We start from the raw sequence: 22,492 nt of genomic DNA, 5'->3' as shown, positions 1-22,492 counted from the left end.
TTACTTGAAGTGAAATGCTATGCCAGTTCTATGTGTGAGGAAAGCTGGCAGTGTTAGGATACGATAGCTTCTAAAATAAGGGCTTGATGTTTAAGGTTGCTACAAGGAGAGGCAAGGAGCCAGCACACAGATTAAAAGATGAATCAACCTCTCAAGACAGCATTTAGTACCAATATTGTTTGAAATATCCAAAAGAATACATGGCAGAAATAACATTATGTTTGACATGGTTTCACATTTTGCTACCAGCATTTCAAGCATTTATACTAAGAAATGATTATGTGCCCAAGCCTGTTTTCTCCATGGTTCCCATACTGTGACATGGAAACACCTGAAACATGGGGCCCCTAACCTTTAGGGGATAAGGCCAGGGGAAGGGTTGACCTCAATCCGCCCTGAGTAGACATATGTCTAGAAGGGTGGGATAAAAATCTAATAAATAAATAAAATCTAATAAATAAAGGTTATTTTATTTTTAACCACAATTCAGCTTAGTTAATTTAAATCTGTTTGCAGTTTCATCTTCACTCATAGATGGCAGACTTCTTCAAAAAGCAGAAAAGAAAACTGCAAATGGGCCTTGCCTTATCAGTTTCAAAACTGGGCAAACATTTGGGTGGAAAGGAAGGAAGAGAAGAATGAAAGGAGGATAAAGAGAGAAGCAGCAGCAGAGAGAAAGAGAAACAATATCTGATTGGAAAATGAGAGTGAAAGAACACCAGGGTGGATACGGAGAACACTTAGCTCTATGGAGGAGAAAGAACACTAGGTTAGCCTGGAGAATAAAGGACAGTTAACTGAATGGGAGGGAAAGAATTACTTCTAACACTGTTCTCTCATTAGAAAATGGTAATTACTATTATTTTGATAATAGAAGAAAGTCATCAAGGTGGTTTGAACATCTAAAGACAGTGATGAAGTGGAACATACTTTGATGATGTGTTTTCTTGCTCCTCTTTCTCTTTAGCTTCGCCCAGCTCTCGAAGAGCTACTAACAGGCGCTGATTCTGTTGCTGAAGCTCCTCAATGTTTCTGTATGAGACCAGATGTTGGCTTATTACCTCCGAAGAGCTGCTGATATCAGCCGAGCTCACTTCTTCATCACGAATGACGTGGTTGCCTCTGGCTTCTTCAAGTTCCATCAAAAGCACTCTTATCTATAAAGGTGAAAATAAATTGTAAATAACACAGAAGCCTCAAATGCTGCACTTCTAAATCCCAAACTCTTAAATGCAACACACACAAAAATGCATCTTCTTCAATGCCTGCAATATATGACTGGCTACTACACAGATAATTTCCTGATTATATTCCAGTTTAGAACAAATGAATCACACTTCTGAAGATGTTTAAGGAACTCATGAGCTCTATTCTCAAACAGCTGATATATCTATGTGTAGGCTACAGAAAGAAAATCAAAGATATTGATTTCTTCTCTCAGGAGAACCACAACCACAATGTGTTCCTAACCAACACCTTCATTACGTTTGGTTCCATTCCCCAATTATACAAATATAAAAATTAGAATCAGTGTTGTCTGACTATTTTTTATTTCCTTATGTATTATAACAACTCTCCCAACAGATTAATATTCAATACTACATTTTTACTTACTTTCCCTTGGTTTTATAAATAAACAGGGAATGACCCAAATCCTATTGCTTAGTGCAGTAAATCACATCATCATCATCATCACCATCACCACCATCATAATCATCATCAATAATAATAATAATAATAATAATAATAATAATAATAATAATAATAATAATAATAATAATAATAATAATAATAATAATAATAATGTATTCTATTTACATCCCGCCTATCTGGTCACTGCGACCACTCTTGGCAGCTTACAAACACATAATATAACAATAAATATAAAAAAGAATTATTACACTAAATAGCCAATTCTTCAAGATGGCAATAAATAAATAATAATAATATGAAAAAATAAACCACAAAAGAAAAAGAGAAAGGGAAAGAATCAGAGATTAACTGGAGGGAAGGCCTGCCTAAATATCCATGTTTTTAATTGGTTTTTAAAAATACTCAGCAAAGGGGCCGTGCGAATCTCCGGAGGCAGATTGTTCCAGGGGCGAGGAGCCACCGCCGAGAAGGCCCAGTTTCTTGTTTTTTCCTTCCAGGCCTCCCTCAGCGTCAGGCTCCTCAACCTCACCTCCTTACTCGCTCGAGTGACACAGGTAGAGCTTGGTGGGAATAGGCGTTCCGCAAAGTATCGAGGCCCTAAACCGTTTAGGACTTTATACGTAAGCATCAAGACTTTGAAGGGACGTGGTGGTGCTGCGGGCTAAACCGCAGAAGCCTGTGCTGCAGGGTCAGAAGACCAAGCAGTCGTAAGATCGAATCCACGCGACAAAGTGAGCGCCCGTTGCTTGTCCCAGCTCCCGCCAACCTAGCGGTTCGAAAGCATGCAAATGCGAGTAGATAAATAGGAACCACCTCGGTAGGAAGGTAACAGCGTTCCGTGTCTAAGTCGCACTGGCCACGTGACCACGGAAGATTGTCTTCGGACAAAAAAGCTGGCTCTATGGCTTGGAAACGGGGATGAGCACCGCCCCCTAGAGTCGAACACGACTGGACAAAAATTGTCAAGGGGAACCTTTGCCTTTATATCAAGACTTTGAAGTCAATGCAGAACCGAATGGGCAGCCAATGCAACGCGGCCAGAATAGGAGAAACATGGTGGTATTTTCTCGCTCCATTAAGGAGTCTGGCTGCCGCATTCTGCACCACTTAGAGTTTCCACATCAACTTCAAAGGTAGCCCCACATAGAGCGCATTAGAGTAAGCCCACCGAATCAAAGGAACTTACAGATGAGCTGACTTACTAAAGCCCCACTGATTCATTGGGACTACTCTAGCAACAGGATTTTGGCCACTATCTGCTAAACATTACTTCACCACAAATACGTTTCTTGCTTGGAAAGACCTTAAGAAAGGTGTTATCCTCATCCTGGAGGAGTACACACTGGAAGTATTCATCTGGGAAAAGAGTACAACCCCCCTCCCTCCATTCCACATACACAAATTCTTCTTCTACACAATTGTTTTAAAGAGTTCAAACAATCCCATTTACACCTGTTGGCTATATTTTAAATTATTTCAATCTTATAACAGAATTCCTTACAACTACAATCATGGGGTTACATATCACACATTTCTAAAATAGGATCAAGAAAAATACAAGGCTACAGCTGTAAAGACTACATAAATGTTGCACAAAGGCTGGAACTCTTAAGAATTTGTCCTTGAAATTAACTGCCTGGAAAATCAGAATGATCTGGCATCAAATCAGATCTCAGGTCTAATTTTACAGGGAGTGTAAGGTTGTATTAACACCTTTCTTTACTGCTGCTTATACTCTACACACACACCCCCCATTTCAAGCCATTTGTCTTCAGAGAATCTTCCTAGATAAATTACTGCAGGTGGAAGAAAAGGCCTAAAAGAACCAGGCATCTAAAAACTAACCTGCTGTGAAAGATCTTTGACTTGGGTCTCAAGCCTCTGGTTCTCCCTTTCAAGCACAGAAGCACGCTTGTTTGCTTTATCGGCATCATCTTGCAAGCGCTGAATTTCCTGAAAACAAAATTCATACAGTTCTTAAAACTGAAAGGAGTTTGGCATTTTGAACCAATTTATCAAAATCAGCTATGGCAATGTTGCCGTCTCAGCAATATCCTCTAGAACCAATCATAATTTATTTTCATCCATCACCAGTGTTTCACAGAACAATTTCAATAGTGTTTCACGGAACAATGCTACTTCATTTAAGTCTGAAAAGAGAACAAAAAGTAGCTCATCAGAATGCTGACATGCTATGTATATCATGTTTATATATGAGAAATGTTTGAATAATTATCCCCCCTTGTAGTCTGAAGTGGAACAACTGAGTAGAGGTTCCCAATGATACTCCCAAATTTTGTAGCTCTGCCAAAAATACACACATTCTGGTTGCTATTGTTTTATCAGAAAGAAACAACAGGCTAATTGAATATTACCTGAAGGCTGGAATTATGTAGCTACAAATTGTCCACCAAAGTTAGGTTTGAAATAAGCAGTACATGAGATTATTAATATGATGAAAGGAACTTAACTGAATAAAAAACAATGCAACAATTCAAAATTAATAATACAAATATTTATTGCACCAGTCAAAGACCATGGCAATATAAAACAGTTAGTCAGACTGATATAAAATAACAATAAAACAGCTAAAATTAGGTTGAGATACATATGTGCATGTTAGGTATCTTTATGTCAGTACCTTAGATACCTTTGAATCAATACTTTACTAATGAGATAGATCATTCAGTTACAGGTGGTTTTCTACTGTGACTTTATTAAGATACACTAAGATTAGTGAGTTTATCAGATTAAGTTCATGCTGTTATATTTTTGGAGCGCAGTACTGGTTTTAGCCCAGAGTACCTGCATCTAACTGCCTTTATCACGAACAGGGCAACGTTTTGGGTCGTGTCTTAGTTTGTCCCTTGAGGCAGGAAGTCCAGTTTATCTTTCACATCACAGAGCTTCCTTCTCTTTATCAAGGGATCAAGATAGCATTCTCTAATTGACAGTCAAGAATATTAGTTAGATCTTCCACAGCTGGTGCCCCACATATTATCTGTCTTGAACTGGTATACCATGGAATCTCTCCAGTTTTATAATTGATTCCATTTCTTCAAAACGTAATCTGGTAAAGGCTTTCCAGAGTTCCATTTTCATAGGATATGACAGATATTTTTCAAATTGATGCAGATGTTTTGTACCCGCTAACCATTTGACATTTTCAGGAATCTAATAAACAGATCAGTTTGAGCTCCAACATCTAGTACTCTCAACATCTAGTACTCTTTGTCTAAATATATTTTTGATATCATTATCCCTTGGGTTAAATGCTTGTATGGAATAATTTGGAAAATTTATTTAACTAGCAGTGTTCATAGAGAGTTACCCTTTGTTCCTCTAAACAGATCTCATATTTATAAAGAATAAGGACAATACGAATCAGTTACATTTTATACTAACCTTCATAGCTTGCTCAAGTTTGGCAGAAAGACTTGCTACAGCTTTTTGGGAGCGTTCATATTCTTCACGTTGACGCTTCAAAATAGGTGCTTTGGCTTCTACTTCCTGCACTATTTCATCCAAGTACTTATTAATCCTTTTATTCTCTAATTTTTCCAGCAGCAACTGATCTTGAGCTTCTACATATGCATTGTACAGCTATATTAAAAGACAAAAACCAAATAAAGAACAAAGATATCCAACACATTATCTTTTAAAAAGGCACCAAATTCTGCTAGCACACATTCTCCAGACTAGGAATCATGTTGCATCCTACTCCCAGTATATGCATTACTATCTTATCGGTGCATTTTTAGGAGGCCGCCCTCATGGAAAAGATCCCTATAACCAGCTATGTTAGACAGGCAAACTGTTCATCTGTCTGATAGTTTCTCAGCCATTAACAGCAGGGAGAAGCCACAGTCAATCAGGTGCAAGACAGAGACCGAACATAGAGTCTCTGACAGTTTTAACTGCCAGAAGGGGCTTAGCTAGGGAAGATGTTGGTTTGCTCTTCCCTTAGAGAGATTTGGTCAGGTAGGCTGAGGAAATCTCCTATGAGGATGCCAGGGTTATTTCTGAAAGTGATAATAAAGGCAAATAAGACTTTGTAGAAGGGACTGACATTTTATTATGTGGTTCAATCCGCTGGCATACCTAAGTTCTTGTTCAGACTCTACAATAAGTACAAACATCTCCTGAGTGAGAGGAACCTTGCCTCAATCAGGGAATCATTACACAAACTTGTTTTGGGTCTATCTCAGAAACATATGGTGAAGTTCTGGCACCTGCTTATGGCCTCAAAAAATGAGACCTATGATGTTGGTTCCTGTATATCCATGGGATATTAGTAAAAACATTTTTAAAGATTTTTCACTGACTTAACTCTGGTGGATGGTAAGACTGAGCTTCCTATGGAAGTACCATCTAACCTTGCACCCATGCAGTCTCCTGTCACTGCTACAGAAATAAAATTGTTAGTATTAGCAAGAACCCTAAAGGTGCATGGGAAAATTTTATTCCCTCTGATACAGCTTTCCGGGACTGGTAGGCACCTGTAGCCATAGCCATTTTATTTGTTCACACAGATTGAATTAGAAAGTTTTCCCAGGAACAGACTTCTTCAACTGCTGCTCTAATTTATGAGAAAGAAGAACAGCCATTTATGTATAGATCAATATGGTTGCTTACTCTCATAGTAAACCTCTATGTGAGACACCTCCTCCTTAAGTTGGTGGTATGGGTGACTGAAAACAATTTACTTGCTCCTGAAAAAATTAGATTTAGGACAAGGGACTCAACATTGGATCATTTTGTGTTAGAACGTCTTATTAAAAATACTTGAAGGGATTATCTGGGCAGAGACATGTTGCATTTGCTGATCTCAAAGCTGTTTGTGATACCATCCTAAGGTACTGCCTATGGAGAAAATTAAATATGCTGAATATGGGCCTTTAGATTAATTCTACTTTAATTATACAATTTGGCATTCAAGGGCCAATTGTCCAATTTACTGAAAACCACAAAAGGAGCTTCTCAGGACTGCATCTTGGTCCTATTCAACTAAAAGTGTCACCTTTGCAGCCACTTTTTTTGTCCCCCTTTTATTCTTTTTTTGCTGGATCTTAAAAGAAAGCCACACAATAATCATGACAAGCATTTTTAAAAAAATAATAACCATTTTTCAATGTCCCAAATCTTAAGTCTCTCTTTCTGATGGGCTGTTTTATATATGGTTTCCCAGCTGCATGGGGAAGCTAAAAATAAGAACCAATGATTTGGACATATAGAGAGCAGAAACAGAGCAAAGGTCAGAAAAATATTCGAACCTGGAAGATCACTTGCAGATTATCTAGCAAAGCAAAATACAGTGGGGTCTCGACTTACGAACTTAATCCGTATTGGAAGGCAGTTCTCAGGTCGAAAAGTTCTTAAGTCGAATCTGCATTTCCCATAGGAATGCATTGAAAACCATTTAATCCGTATCTGCTCTTTTCGTCCATAGAAACTAATGGGAAGCTGCTATTCCGCCTTCTGCCAATAGAGGGGGATATTTTTTCTTTTTTCCTTTTAACCTAAGATGACGTAGCTTTACAAAAAGGGGGAAAAGAGTTCGTAACTCGAATCTAAGTTCGTAAGTCGAGTCCATATATTCCTATGAGAGCGGTTCGTAAGTCGAAACGTTCGTATGTCGAGCCGTTCGTAAGTCGAGACCCCGCTGTATACTTTTTGTGATTAACAGGGCAGTTAATCCAATAATCTTAAACATCTTCCTTCCACAGCACATGAATTCATGCATATGAGAAAAAATTGCTGAAGTCACTACATTGTATACATAGGGAAACTAACACAACCTTCTTTCTTCACAAGTCATCTTCCTAACTGCGGCCATAAAACAAGCCTTAAATCCTTGCAAACAATGACCACAATCAAATTTTATGTTGACTTAAAAACAAATATATGAATGCTCCACAATGTATTCCCCTTCCTTTCTGAAACTGGATCATGCTTACTAAAATCATATAATACTCCAGACTTCTCCTTGAAGTTTAAAACTTGTCCAGGTGAATGTGGCTACAAGCAAAGACCAAGAGAAACATGAACCTGCAAGCAGTACATTCAATCAATTCCTACCTCAGTTAATTTCATGCCAGGCTTCACTACTTTTGCTACTGCAGCAGCTGTAGGAGACATAGCTGCAAGCTCGTCCTCTGAAAGGATGGCTCCTGAAAAATATAAATACGAGAATTCATGTTTTTAGATCAGTCTTGATCACTGGTACAGTGAGGAAATAAAATACTGAGATTTCCAAACTACATGCATTTATTTTAATTAACACACAGGCTGCATTATAAAGAGAACCTAACCTAGACTAGCTTCTTCAGGTCAGGCCTGCATGTGCTCAGCTTCCTTCCGTATTACCACACAGAGAGGTTCAGAAGCTTGAACCATAGCTTGATGAGTTACCCAAACCTGGAACTATGGTTAATGTTAACCATAATAAGCCAACTTCAGAAACCACTTTTGTCTCAAATTAGTCACTGTTGGTTGGACTTGATCAGAGGTTCCCATCCTTAGGTCTCCAGACTCGCTGTGCTGACAAGGGCTTCTGGGAGTTGCAGTCCAAGAACATCTGGGGACCCAAGGTTGGGAACCCAGATGACACTACGAACTGTGGTTAATTCAAAAGCAGAGGCAAGCATTTCTGAACTGCTGCTGCCAGTCATGCCAGGGTGGGAAGCACACAAGCCCAGAATCAAGCTAGGCTTCTTTGTACCCCACTTATCAGAATTTAGTGCAGTCACTGAGAAAACTGATCCTATCCAACATCCAATTTCTGCACTTGCTTCCGAGTTTTCTCAGAGTTTTTAAGGTTTCTTAAGACTTCAGGTAATCTTCATGCTGACTTTATTAGTGCTCTTAGCCTTCAAACAAAAAAAAACAAAAACAAAAAAAAAACAAAAAAAAAAAGACCCCAAACAAGGCAGAAAAGCATATTGTGAAAGAAAGTTACAATCATGCGTGGCAAATAGGTCAGATGATAAAAATTACCCTATTCTATGTTTCATGCCCGGAAAGATACAAAGGTAAGTAGTATCCAAGGCTCTCCAAATGTAAGAACAGTATAAACTACAGAGTAGTAGGAGCACTTGCAATGGGAAAGCTTCACATTTTTATAAGCTTATTTCCTAGGTGCTATCATACCTTTACGCTTGGTGGCTGAAAGTAAATCGTTTGCATTTTCCAACTCTTTCTCCAGCTTGCTGATCTTTTCCTTTAGTTCTTTCTCAATTGCTACCTTTGTTTGTTCCATCTCTGCCAAACGTTCCTGTGCTGCTTTGTTTGCTGAGAATGAGAGGAAAGAAACACTGCTGACAAATTTGGAAGCTCAGAATCAGTCAACACATTCTACCACTACTGCACACCACTGCAAGACAACCTAGCTATTATTTCAGCTAAATCCAGGAGATAGCAGCCACACTCCCTCTTCTCTCTCCTAAACCCTAACTGCTATTCCACATCCCCAACTATCTCTCTAACTGTCTATTCAACGCTCCTCTTGTTTCCGCCCCTCTTGTATTATCATTGGCTCTTCCCGTTGAACTTCCAATGATGGACAGGCATGACGTGGGGGTTCCGCTACAATAACCAAAGCCAAAGTCCTATTGGAATTTTATACTGGCATAACATAAACAGTGAGGTTAATTGCCTCAAATTAAAAGCTTACTGTATATATGATGTTGTGCAGAGCTGTGTGAATCAGGACACAACAGATAATAGCCAAAATCCTGCTGCTTGTTATAGTGATTGAATCAATAGGTATTTGGTAAGTTGCAGTTCCATCTGAATCAATGGAATTTGTGCAGGTGATTCACAAAATCCTCATTGATTCAGTAGGCCTACTCTAGTCCAACTTAGTATGCTAAGCAAGCTAAGCAACAAGATTTTGGCCATTGTCTATGGTGATTTCTTAACATGAGGCCATTTGTCTTCAAAATGGTGGATGTAGCTATCACACTTCTGACCATGTTATTACTGATATATGGAATGATGTGAAGATATATGCTTGGATCTAATCAGCTAGATCCAAAGTGTTAATTCCTCCCCTGCCCATGCATAGCAAGCTTTTTTTTTTTTTTTTTTGAAACTGGTGCTGTATGAAATGTAAGGTGATTGATGAAATGGGCAGTAGTGTTGATGGGTCAGACATCTTTTTATATCATTTGTTGTTTTTTGCTTTTATGTATTCTTTTAAATACTTTTTATTGCTATTTTGCATAGAATCACCAATTTCTGAAACTCTATGAAGCTATATTTCTATAGGATATAAATTTCAAAGATACTCAGCCATTGTTGTTTCTCCCTCGGTACAATAGTTACAGAAGATAGGTGAACAAATTACTAATAACAGAAACAAATATTTTAAATTTTGTAAAACAGTCTGTTCCTTACCTTCACCTGCTTCCTTCAGAAGTTTGTGGAGCTCCTCTACAGCTTGAGTCAACTCATTGCTTTTTGCCTCCAAATCATCAGCAGCACTCTAAGTAAAATGTATTTTAATTAAAGCTCTATTTATTCAAACAGATTAGCAAGAACACATGACAGACAAGAAGCCCAAATGGATAGGAAATCTGAAATAGTTTATGTATCTCTAATAAATAATTATATCTAAGAAAAATAGCTCTGAGAAATAAAAACATTTCAGTGCTTTCTGAGGTCTCAGGATGTGGAGAAAAAGCCATGCCTAGTTGTGTCTCATATTTGGAAATGTTGCTAATCATGACAAATCTATTATTCAGCCAACTGTAGCCACGGATAATGGTTTAAAAAACCCAAAAGAGGCAGGCCCAGTCCGTACCCTCTACATGTTTCCTAGTTTTTAAATCATGGTTAAGAGTTGAGGAACAACTTTTGCCAGTAAACAACATTTAAATCAACAGAACATTCTAGGCTTGGTTGCAATCTTAAACTAATTTATATGGTAGTTGGACTAACTGAAACCAAGAGAGCTTCTGGATAGCATGTATGGGATCACACTGCTAAATGCATTGGCCTTTAAATTTAAGTTCTCAAAGTAGCACATTTAATTATAACTTTTCAAATTCTACCTTGTATAAATTAGATAACTTGATGTGGGCATTTAGTTCATTGTGGAACCTCTCTTCCATGCTGGCTTGCTGTTCTTTTGCCTGGTAAAATAAATATATTTTGTGCAGTTAATCTACAAACAATTACACTTCCATTAACTGAGAAACTGGCACTAATAATTCAGTATCAATAAAAAACCATATATAATGAAGCCCAATATAATTTAAATCCATTCCTTATTAGTATTACATTGAAACTATTTGCAAAATTGCAATAAGTACAGCCTTATACGTGAAATAAATAAGACAGAAACTACATCAAGCATTGCTACAATGCTGTAAAGTGAAAAGCAAAGCAAAGCATGTTTACCTCCTTCAGTTTCACTAAAAGATCTTCCACATGTTTCTGCAGATTTTCATTTGATTGTTTCAATCCGCTGACTTGCTCTTCCAGCCTGGAAACCTATGTGAATGATGCAACACATATATGCTTCATCACACTTAACAGCACCAATTTTTGAAGTATTAAGACTTGGTACGGATTACTCTTCTGAAAAAATGAAATACTGTGTCTGTAATTTTTAAAGCTGTACATTACGTTAAGGCTGTTGCACTGAAAAAAAATAGTGATGCAAACTTTTAAAACTAACAGATTTATTATTCTTATCTTTATTCGTTCATTACCATATCAGATTTAATGATTACATAGCACCTTTCTGAAATCTACTTCTGGTTAAAGGAAATGCTTCCAAGAGGAAGGACTTCACACATCACATAGTTAAACTATGGAAACTGCCACCAAAAGAAAGGAAATTAGTCAAAAGCATGGGGAATAAAGTTTTTGATGTCTACTAGATATGATGGTTCTATATTACCTCCAGCATTAAAAAGAGTATTCCTCTGTACACCAGTAGTTGAGGAACACGAGTGGGAGAGTATTTTCATGTCCAGCTTATGAGATTTACACAGGTATATGTTTTGCCAATGTATAAATAGAATACTGGACTATACAGGCATTTGGGCTGATTCAGTAGGTTTACTACTACAATTTCAATGTCATTCCTGTCCAGGCACTTAAAAAAAAAAAAAAAAAAGGGAAAGCCTATTCTAGTCGATCTCTACAAGCCATAGAGAATTTTAGCAGCCTCTATTTTATCACTCTGTATTGTTCTTTTCCGTTTGAACTAAAAAAGCACCTCATCCTTTATTCTTGGCAGCCTCTCCATCCACTTTTTCCTTCTCACTAGCTACCCACAATTGCAGAAAGCCCTCCTGGTATTTACAGACATAGATACATAGCCACGTAATAGCAATATAACAATGTCTTAAAAACAAATCTGGTATTTTCCCAAAATATTTTTTATTTTGTTTGCCTCTTCAGAGACTCAGAGGTTGAAATTTAAATTGAAGGGTGGAGGCAGGGAGAAACCATGTGTATAATTTTTCAGTGGTGAAATGTATTTTAGGATTGGATGCTATCAGAATTATCACTTTAGTATCACACAATGAGTCAAACTATTCACCTCCTTATTCTGTCTGTTCAATTATTTGTAACCCAGAAGGCAAAAGCAGAAACTGAATTTATAAAAAACACTTCAATTTGGGAACAGATTCCTAATCAGACAGATAATATGTACAGGCATCTACTACTACCTTCACTGGAGCCTTCTAATTTTTTTAATTAAAATAAGAAATTGATTTGTTTTACCTCCTCTTTCTTGTTCTCCAGGTTACACTTAAGCTCTAAGATTTCACTTCCTTTTTCTCGAGCAACAGCCAGGAGTTCATCTGTTTTTGCCTTTAGTTCTGCATTCAGCCAAGTGTTCTGGTTCTGTAACAATTCCTTTTCTTGTTCCCATCTTTGCTCACGATGCTAGAAGTAAGATTTCATTATGTAAATTCAGATTTCACTCACTCAGACACACACAGAGAGAGAAAGAGAGAGGAGTTGAAGGGAAGAAACACACTAACACACTACTACTCGCAACGCTTGTTGAGATAAGTGCTTAGGCAATTTTCCCAGCCATGCAGGCTCTCAAATCCCCTTCAGATTGAGACCTAAGACTCAATGTGGGGTTCAGTCAGAATGGCAAGTTATGTATTTTATTCAAAAGTAAATTCTACTGAACTGAGTGAGGCTTACTCTGACAAACAGGACTGCTGTTTAAGCAGAATAAACCTCCTCAAAGAAATCCATTCATGGCTCTCCACCATTTTGGTAAACCAATTATTTAGCCATCTAACCATTACCAGTATGCTGTGAAATAACCTAGACTGCTTGAATGCTCATAAATTATACCATGCAATGTGAGAAAAAATATGACTGTTCTATAAATGACCTTTGAAAACGTATTAAATTAAGGCAGAAACATAAATGATCGTAATCCGTAACTCCTTTCTAAGTTCTTGTTGCTGGAAAGCTTTCTAACACTCACCTTTACAGAAAAGGCTGATGTCTGAAGTTCATCAAGTTGTAACTGTAGCTCTACTTTTGCAGTATTTGCCGCTGTGAGTTTCTCATTCAAACGTTTAACTTCCTCTACAAAACAAACACAAAAAGTTGAGACACTTGTAAAATGTTTAATAATAAATTGTTGTTGTTTAGTCGTTAAGTCGTGTCTGACTCTTTGTGACCCCATGGACCAGAGCACACCAGGCCCTCCTGTCTTTCACTGCCTTCCGGAGTTGGGTCAAATTCATGTTGGTAGCTTCAGTGACACTGTCCAGCCATCTCGTACTCTGTTGTCCCTTTCTCCTCTTGCCTTCACACTTTCCCAACTTCAGGGACTTTTCCAGGGAATCTTCTCTTCTCATGAGATGGCCAAAGTACTGCAGCCTCATTTTTAGGATCCGTCCTTCCAGTGAGCACTCAGGGTTGATTTCCTTCGGAATGGATAGGTTTGTTCTCTCTGCAGTCCAGGGGACTCTCAAGAGTCTCCTCCAGCACCACAATTCAAAAGCATCAATTCTTCAGCGGTCAGCCTTCTTTATGGTCCAGCTCTCACTTCCATACATCACGACAGGAAAAAACATAGCTTTGACTATGCGGACCATTGTCAGCAAGGTGATGTCTCTGCTTTTCAAGATGCTGTCTAGGTTTGTCATCACTTTCCTCCCAAGAAGCAGGCATCTTTTAATTTCGGGGCTGCTGTCTCCATCTGCAGTGATCATGGAGCCCAAGAAAGTCAAATCTGTCACTGCCTCCATATCTTCCCCTTCTATTTGCCAGGGGGTAAAGGGACTAATGAAGATGATCTTAATTTTTTTCATGTTGAGCTTCAGACCATTTTTAGCACTCTCCTCTTTCACCCTCATTAAGAGGTTCCTTAATTCCTCCTCACTTTCTGCCATCAGAGTGGTATCATCTGCATATAGGAGGTTGTTGTTATTTCTTCCGGCAATCTTAATTCTGGCTTGGGATTCCTCCTATACAGCCTTCGCATGATGTATTCTGCATATGTTAAATTAGCAGGGAGACAATATAAAGCCTTGTCGTACTCCTTTCCCAATTTTGAACCAATCAGTTGTTCCATATCCAGTTCTGTTGCTTCCTGTCCCAGGTATAGATTTCTCAGGAGATAGATAAGGTGGTCAGGGACTCCCATTTCTTTAAGGACTTGCCATAGTTTGCTGTGGTCCACACAGTCAAAGGCGTTTGCATAGTCAATGAAGCAGAATTAGATGTTTTTCTGAAACTCTCTGGCTTTCTCCGTAATCCAGAGCATGCTAGCAATTTGGTCTCTAGTTCCTCTGCCCCTTCAAAATCCAGCTTGTGTTTCTGGGAGTTCTCGGTCCACATATTGCTGAAGCCTACCTTGGAGGATTTTGATCACAACCTTGCTAGCGTGTGAAATGAGTGAAATTAATATCAACTACACAGACATTAAAACAAACTGGCCACAATCAGATCTTTCAGGTTCTGCGTGCAACCTTTCTGGTTTTCACTACCCTACTTAGAATTCTCAAGACATTAAAGGGTCAACCTATACAGAAACTGAATTCCTTTTCAGATGTTCAGCCTGAAGGTGCATATCTTAAAGAGTTCCCATTGCTAGTACCACATGTTTCTTAACAAGAACCACTAAAGTATTAAGGAAGTCTATGTACAAGGCCCTTCCATTCACATAATATTACCATTTAAGTATTCCAGCTCTTGAGCTCTTCTTTCGTTTGTTCGGAAGAGATCCTTCTTCTCTGCTTCCAATTCTTCTTTTGCTCTCGTAAGCTGATTCTTAAAAGAAAAATCAAAAATGAATGCCCCAGACTGCTAAAGCTCTCATAAATTATGCCATACAATGTGTTATAATGCAGTGAAAATAGTGGCTGAAATTGTTACGCAACTTTAACGCCTGCAAAAGAGTGATGATGTCACCAAGAGTGGGCAGTTTTTAGTACTTAAGAACTTCCTATTTCTGTTCCATTGCTTTTCTTACTCATTGCATAGTAGCCACAGGACAAATGAAGTAGTCTTTAATTACCAAATCATGCTGTGTTAGGTTACTAGCAGATTTTTGGTAAGAGCTTTCTTCTTCCATCCCCAGGCTCCTATGGCTTCCACATGATGAAATGGATTGCACAGGAGTGAGAAAAGCCATGGGGCAGAAGTAGAAAGTTTTAAATTATTGAAAACTGGCCTCACTGATGACATCATCACCCTCCTGCAGGTGTTTACATTGGTCTTTCACAGCTCTAAGGTATGTATCAGGATTTCAGTTGTTATACCATAACTCATCAATCAGAACTATTTTAACAAAATAAGAACAAGCAAATTCAGTAAATGAAGTCCTATGAGCACAGTTAACTAACACACACACCCAAACTTGGTCAAGGCTTTCATAATCTGGAGCTATTTTCTATTTCAGATATACAATTGCTCAGTGTTAGAAAAATCCAGACAACTTGAATACTTGATTAAGTACTGTTGCCAATTCAATGTACTGCACTTATTGTACAAAGTGCCCTGACCAGGCCCTAGGACTGATCGCTGAAGCCTTGTTCAAAAAGTCTGTTCTCAGGTCCATCAACTTGGCAGGCACAAGCAACAGGGCCTTTGCCATAGCTTGGCCTTGCAAAATGTTCCTCTCAGAGAGGTATGCCTAGTTCCCTTCTTTAAAAATAAGTACAGTGGTGCCCTGCATAGCGAGGTTAATCCGTTCTGGATTAACCGTCGCTATGGGGAAACATCGCTATACGGAACCAAAAACGCCATAGAAACACATTAAACTTAGTTTAATGTGTTCCTATGGCTCCTAAACTCACCGTTGTGCGAAGTTTCCCCATAGCACCGCCATTTTCGTGCCCTCGGTAAGCGAGGGCAGGGCGCGAAAACGCTGCGCGTGGCCATTTTGGGCATCCGGCAGGCATTTTGGAACCGCCGATCAGCTGTTTAAAAAAATCGTTATGCGAAAATCGGTAAGCGAAACGCTTAACGATCATCGCAAAGCGATTTTCCCTATCTAAACATCGCAATGCGATCACTTTTGCAATTACAATTGTGACGTCGCTATGCGGATTCGTCGTTAAATGGCGCGCTCATTAAGCGAGGCACCACTGTATTAAAAATATATTGATTAAGATGGCTCAAAGGGATGTGGTGGCGCTCTGGGCTAAAACGCAGAAGCTTGTGCTGCAGGGTCAGAAGACCAGCAGTCGTAAGATCGAATCCACGTGACAGAGTGAGCTCCCATTGCTTTGTCCCAGCTCCTCGCCAACCTAGCAGTTCTAAAGCATGTAAATGCGAGTAGATAAATAGGAACCACCTCGGTGGGAAGGTAACAGCGTTCTGTGTCTAAGTCACACTGGCCATGTGACCACGGAAGATTGTCTTCGGACAAGCGCTAGCTCTACAGCTTGAAAACGGGATGAGCACTGCCCCCTAGAGTCAGACACGATGGACTAAAAATGTCAACCTTAAGATGGCTCAAGTTGCTCATACGTTTCTCCTAGACTAGAGTGAATTTATCTAATAAGGTACTACTCCTGTAGGTCACCTCAAAAACTGCATGCAGTAAATGTCAACAAGCAGGATGCAAGCATCCCAAGGGAATCTAGCAAGAGCCAAAAACAAAAAACAACAAAAAAGATTTTGCTTTTTACAGCATAAACACACTGTATTATTCTATATACAATGAAAAGCTATTTAATTGCCATAGAAGTCTCTCCCAAGCAATATTCTCAATATTTAACTGTAAGGAAGCAAATCCACCTCATTTTCACTACAAACACTATTGTCATTCCATGTTGCTGAATTTCAAAGTACTCCCTTCCCTGATACAATTAAGTGGCTATACCTGTATGGCTGCATTCTGTTCCTGAGCAGCTTCTAGTTCTTTGTTTCTCTCAGTCAGTGACTTCAACTGCTCATCTAGAAAGGTCAAAATAAAGGTCCTTTTTCAACTTTTTATGAAAAGAAATTCAAGAGTATCAAGGAAATTTAGCAAAGAATCCACCTTCTCCATCCAGATTTAAAAGCTTAATCCAGAAATAATGCCAGGATCTAACAGCTGCCTGCCTACTCCAAATGAGTCTCAAGTGCAGACTGTACGGACAAGTAGAACTATCAAAAAGTTTCCATCTGCTGTGTCCCCTTGTATGTTTCTTTACGTGCAAATCTTAGCTAGCACCATCTGGGAGTTACATTCAAGTCATAGGCTGACTTTCAATTTTCTGTATTTGGATTTTCAGTTCTGGATTTTGAGGTTTGGAAGCAGGCACAATGAAACAAATCATGACAATTTAACACAGTTACAATAATAGTGAGATCCAGATGCACCAGCTGTTGGGAACTAGGATTTGCCTCAAGTGTTTTCTGCAGGCAGAAATCCCTTCTGCTAGCTGATCTCAGAATAGTGTCACAGAGCACTCTGCCAGCAGAACTGCTCTGCCAATAGAAAAGCTAAGAAAAAGGTAGAGTTTGAGCAGGGCAAAGGAGAAGCCAATTAATGCCACAGCCAAACTTCTCTGGCTCAGCCACAATGTCAGCATACAATTAAACAGGGCAACAATCTTTCTAAATAAATCCCAATGTCGCAATGAAGTGATTAACTGCATCAGTGATAATTTAGCAGACATTTTAAAAAATCATTTCCCCTCACCCTTCACAGGGTGCATTGTCTCTGGTTTCCTAAAGTGGTCAGTTTTGGTAATACAGTGGTGCCCTGCATGACGACGATAATTCATTCCCCTGAAATCGCTGTACAGCGAAATCATCATCATGCGAAAACAGTTTCCCCACTGGAATGCATTGAAAACCGGTTAATGTGTTCCTATAGGGAAAATACCTTGTCGTCCAGCAAAGATCCTCCATAAGGCAGCCATTTTGCGAGCTCCGATCAGCTGTTTTTAATCGCTATCTTCCAAAGCATGGGTCCGGAAAACAGGGGGAAGCCATTTTGCAAAGCCGACAATCAGCTATAAAGATCATTGTCGTGCAAATAAACGGTCCGCGAAGCATGGACCAAATCGTCGTGAAGCAGAATGCCATTGAAATGCCTGTTTTGCGATTCGCTATAGCAATCGCAAAAAGTCATCGTCCTGCGTTTTAGTCATTTAATGGGGTCGTCGTCATGCGGGGCACCACTGTATATCTTGGAAATGCATATAAATAGACATTGGCAGCAGTGGCAGATTTGTCAAGGGTCACCTGTCAGTCTTGGCTAGTTCAGACTGAGATCTGCCAGCAGACTGCCTCAATGATCCCAAAATGTGCACAATCAATAATATCCAGCAACTCCGATTACAGTCTTAAATAATATACTTACTAAGTTTGTTCAGCTCCTGTTGGAGATTTTGACATTCTTGTGTCTCGGTCACAAGCCTCTCTTGACTCTGAGCCAGTCGTTTCTCTACTTCAAAGTATTGTTGCTCTGGGAAAAAAACACTATTCAAAATCTGTTCTTTCAACATGCTGCACAAATCAGACTTATCACCCACAAGCATCTTTCAAAGGATGTGTACATCTTTTGAAAAGGACAGCACCAGTATGAACCCAACTATTTTGTTTCTTGAATTAACAGCTGGAGGCTTCCAAGATTTCTCAGAAATTGGGGAAGAGTGAGCATACTGGAAAAGCATAATAAGAGTTCATCAAAGGTTTCAGAAGGAGTTATTTTTGACGTCATTTACCCCTCTCTAACTAAAAGCAGCTCACCCATTCTCCTTCTCCCCTTAAAGAAATTACATTAAATAAGACAAAAGACTGACAAATACTGAATGTCATATACTCAGAAGTAACAAACAGAGAATGCACCATTGGGGGAAAGGACAAGAGCACACCATTGCAACAGCAGTGAAGGAAAAGGCACAGCTGATTTTATTTTACTAAGATACACTCTGGCTTATTAATTTCCTTAGAGGCTATCTACGTACATTTGTCTTGCTGTCTGATGTGCTCATGGGTCAGGTTGGTCCGATCTTTTTTTCTAGTGTCCACATGTGGACGTCACAGGAGTGGACCAATTTGCCCCAACCTGCACTTTTTTGACCGCTGTCGGGGGTTCTACTATTTTGGTGGGAGTTGGAGGGCTGATGTTTAGTCTGCTCCCAGTAAGTGTGGTTACTTGGAACAGACTAAACTAGAGCCTTGTAGCTCCTTCCCATGTCAAATTCTGGTATTCTGGCTTATGAGCCACTTAATGCTATCAGAAAGTTAAGCCTTTCCCTGATTTTCTGTGGAGGTTCAAGGAAAGTGAAATGATTTTGTTTGAAACGTCTGCTAGATAATTGCTTATGCAATGAATGACTTCATTTAAATTTATTAAAATAATTATTTGCCTGGCTGTGTATTGCCAATTAAAACCATGACCACCAGCAGTTTATCAGTCGGCAATACACAGAGAGGCAAAGAAAAGAATTTTTGAAATTTAAACAAAGTGATTCATTGCATCAGTGATAAATTAGCACATATTTTTAAAAAATCATTTCCCCTCACCTTTCACAGAGTGCATTGTCCCTGGTTTCCTCTAGTGGCCAGTTTTGGTAATATATCTTGGAAACGTAAATAAATACCTATTTCTTGGCTTCTTATTTAATACTTTCAGGCAGCAGATAAGTGAAAATGCAGACTGATCCTGCAGATACGGGTGTCTTACTGCCTATAGCTATGACACATTGAGGAAACATTACACAATCATCATGACTGATCTTTCTATAAGCACTGAAAGTTTACTTACCAATGTATCTGTGTATAGATTTATTACTTTTGTGTATTTCAAGTTCTAAATACGACAACAACTGACTATATAACAGTGGAAAGGCATCCACTTGTTTCTTATTTACTACACTTGATCCAGGGATTTTCTTCTTCAATATTCTTGTGCACAAATACTGTGTTCTCTGAACACTCCACCTGTGAAACATTACTCTTAGGAAAATGCTACTCTAGAAGGCTTTTTGTAAAATGCAGTTGCTGGCAATATGTGGATGCCACAGGGACGTACTACATAATTCCTCCAGTTTCTCATTCCACATTGCAATCCTGACACCGAAGCCTGGACTGCAAACAAGAAGTGGGAAAAAAGTCTCCAGACAAAAGTCAAAACTACACTTCAAGGGAAAGTATAGGGTTGAGAAGACAGACGTCAGTTTCAAGGACAGTCCACAAACCCCTTAAGGTGAAAACTGTGTGTACGGGCAGAATGCATATCTATCTATGAACTGAGTGTGATAGGACAATCATACAAAAGCTAAAATGCTATTTGATCAGTCACTGAATAACCAATCTGTATAAGCTCTAAAAGCATTATTATTGAATTTTTGTTACAACTGGCTTAAAGTAGAGGCAATAAAAGCCCCACGGCAGAGTAACGTTCCTGGATTCAAAAAAAATATTCTGCTGAAAGGAGTTATTTTCTGCTGCTTGAAGCATCCAGGAATGCTAGACTTGCAAAAAATGGGATAGTTTCTCCAGCCACACAAAAACAAAAATACTTCCAGAAACATTGATTTTTTTAAATTTTTTCATAGTTTTTAAAAATCATTTTCAGGACTGCCATAGCTCCAGGCGTTGGAGGGGCAAAAATTAGTCACCCACCCTAACTTAGAAAGAATGTAACGGTTGTATATCTGGACCTCAATTATGATATTCTTCTTGCGTACTAAATAGTAGGGATACCAACAGAGAGGTGTTCCCTGGTGTCTACCAGACAAACATCTGGTAAGGAACTTATTACACTTTCAAAATTAAACTCTTGCAATGCTTTTAAAAATCTGGGGTTACTGTATCTTCTGTTATTTTTTAAACATTGTGCATTCATGTTCGTATTTCAGCATTTTTATAGTTTAACATTTTAATATTAAGTACAACCTTAACCATTAGGCTGTATATAAACATTGCAAAGGAAAAACAACGATTACAGCTGTAAAATGTGTATGGCCATGCTTTGTCATCCCAGAATTACTGATCAGTCTATTTCCACTTACATAACTGCCACAATTGTTCATATAATATACTAGTGGACTGTACTGTCACCTACCATATACTTATCTATACTGTATATGTACGTCTGTATATGTATATGCATGTGTATACTTATCTATACTATTTGATTAAGAGTGGGCAGAAGGCAGATCAGGATGGAACAGATCTGGGTGATTGGCAGCAGATCATGAAACTTGAAATTACTTTATTATAGCAATAACACGATCTTCTCTACTTAAATAACCCTGATCAAATGAGAAAGCGTGAGGTCCTCTGTGAGGTCTGTACAGCTACAGTACAGAAAATAGTTTCCAGGCTGAGAATGTATTGAGCGGCGCCCTCATCCTTAATTCTAAGGGTTACACAACCTTTTGCCTCGGCTTCTGGGTGGTGAATCTTGGGGCGCCACTTCAAGCTCACAAGCAAAACAAAACAAAACCACAGATTGGAAAAGCGAGAGATACTAGGGCATAAACTTTTCACGGTGTTATAATCGGGCGCCCAAAGTTCCCCTTCGCCCCTTTTTTGCTTTGTTAGGCAAACGGCTGGAAGGGAAGGTCCATACACCTCGTCAGCGAAAAAGGGTTTTTTTTTCTGGATGAAGGGATCTCTTGGCGGACTAAATCTTACGCGCCCTCCTCGTCCTCCTTCCCTGACCGGCCCCGGCCGGGACTGTCTACACAGGCACGGGCATTGCTGCGTCGCTGGATCCAGCCAGCCAGGGTCAGTCCCGTTCCCCGCCCACCCTTTTGGCCTTCACTCACCGCTGTCCACTTTATAGCGCTCGTGCCTGGTGCGAAGGCCGTCAATCTCGCTCTGCTGATCGGCCAGAAAGCGCTCCAGCTTCCCCTGCACGGCTTTGGGCAACTTGGCTAATTCGGCCCGCTCCAAGACCTGCTGCAGCACCGCCGCCATTTTGGACAGGCCGCCGGAGGGGGAGGGGGGAGGAGCCGCGTCCCGCCCGCTTCGCCCAAAGCCCGCCTGCGAAGGGCCGCAGGAAAGCGGGAGCGATAGGGCTGCTCGGACGCGCGGGCCAATGACGGCGGCCTTGTTGAAACGCAGAGCTAGAAGGCTTTTAAAAAAAAGTAGAGTGCTCTTGCCTGTCTGAAGACACCGAACACAGTTACCCGAGTGATGTGATGGCTTTATGAGACACGGAAAGTGACCGGTCTTGTATGGAGAACGTCTGTCCCTGAAAAGCGTGGAAACCTAGTTTTCGCAAGACAGGGATTTAACCAACAGGAGCTTGTGACCGATATCTATTGTTTGCGAAACTACAGTACTGTACATTGCTCGTGTAAAATGCTCTTTAACATCTCTGGCCTACGAAAAGATGGAGGTCCTTTAGCAACAGATACGTAATGAATCGGACTTGTCGGTCTCTCATAAG

General features: G+C 39.5%; 1 protein-coding gene across 5 annotated transcripts in view; it reads right to left on the bottom strand.

Annotated features, from left to right (window-relative positions):
• The window catches only part of TPR (translocated promoter region, nuclear basket protein), a 60,415-nt gene extending 38,362 nt beyond the window's left edge, over positions 1-22,053 (bottom strand). For all 5 annotated transcript variants that reach the window (XM_072998112.2, XM_072998113.2, XM_072998114.2 and 2 more), the window contains exons 1-14: positions 21,867-22,053; positions 18,446-18,550; positions 16,976-17,049; positions 14,820-14,916; positions 13,121-13,224; positions 12,394-12,558; positions 11,056-11,148; positions 10,707-10,787; positions 10,051-10,138; positions 8,803-8,943; positions 7,732-7,823; positions 5,059-5,256; positions 3,499-3,606; positions 931-1,157 (exon numbers count right to left, since the gene is read on the bottom strand). In XM_072998112.2, the coding sequence (XP_072854213.2) occupies positions 931-1,157; positions 3,499-3,606; positions 5,059-5,256; positions 7,732-7,823; positions 8,803-8,943; positions 10,051-10,138; positions 10,707-10,787; positions 11,056-11,148; positions 12,394-12,558; positions 13,121-13,224; positions 14,820-14,916; positions 16,976-17,049; positions 18,446-18,550; positions 21,867-22,017 (1,724 nt within the window). In that variant the 5' untranslated portion in view covers positions 22,018-22,053. The remainder of the gene's footprint in view (positions 1-930; positions 1,158-3,498; positions 3,607-5,058; positions 5,257-7,731; positions 7,824-8,802; positions 8,944-10,050; positions 10,139-10,706; positions 10,788-11,055; positions 11,149-12,393; positions 12,559-13,120; positions 13,225-14,819; positions 14,917-16,975; positions 17,050-18,445; positions 18,551-21,866) is intronic.
• Positions 22,054-22,492: the final 439 nt, after the last annotated feature.

Source organism: Pogona vitticeps, chromosome 4 (genome assembly GCF_051106095.1).
Source record: "Pogona vitticeps strain Pit_001003342236 chromosome 4, PviZW2.1, whole genome shotgun sequence".
Lineage (NCBI taxonomy): Eukaryota > Metazoa > Chordata > Lepidosauria > Squamata > Agamidae > Pogona > Pogona vitticeps.
Note: the sequence above shows the minus strand (reverse complement) of the source record. Positions and strands in the feature narration are given on the sequence as shown.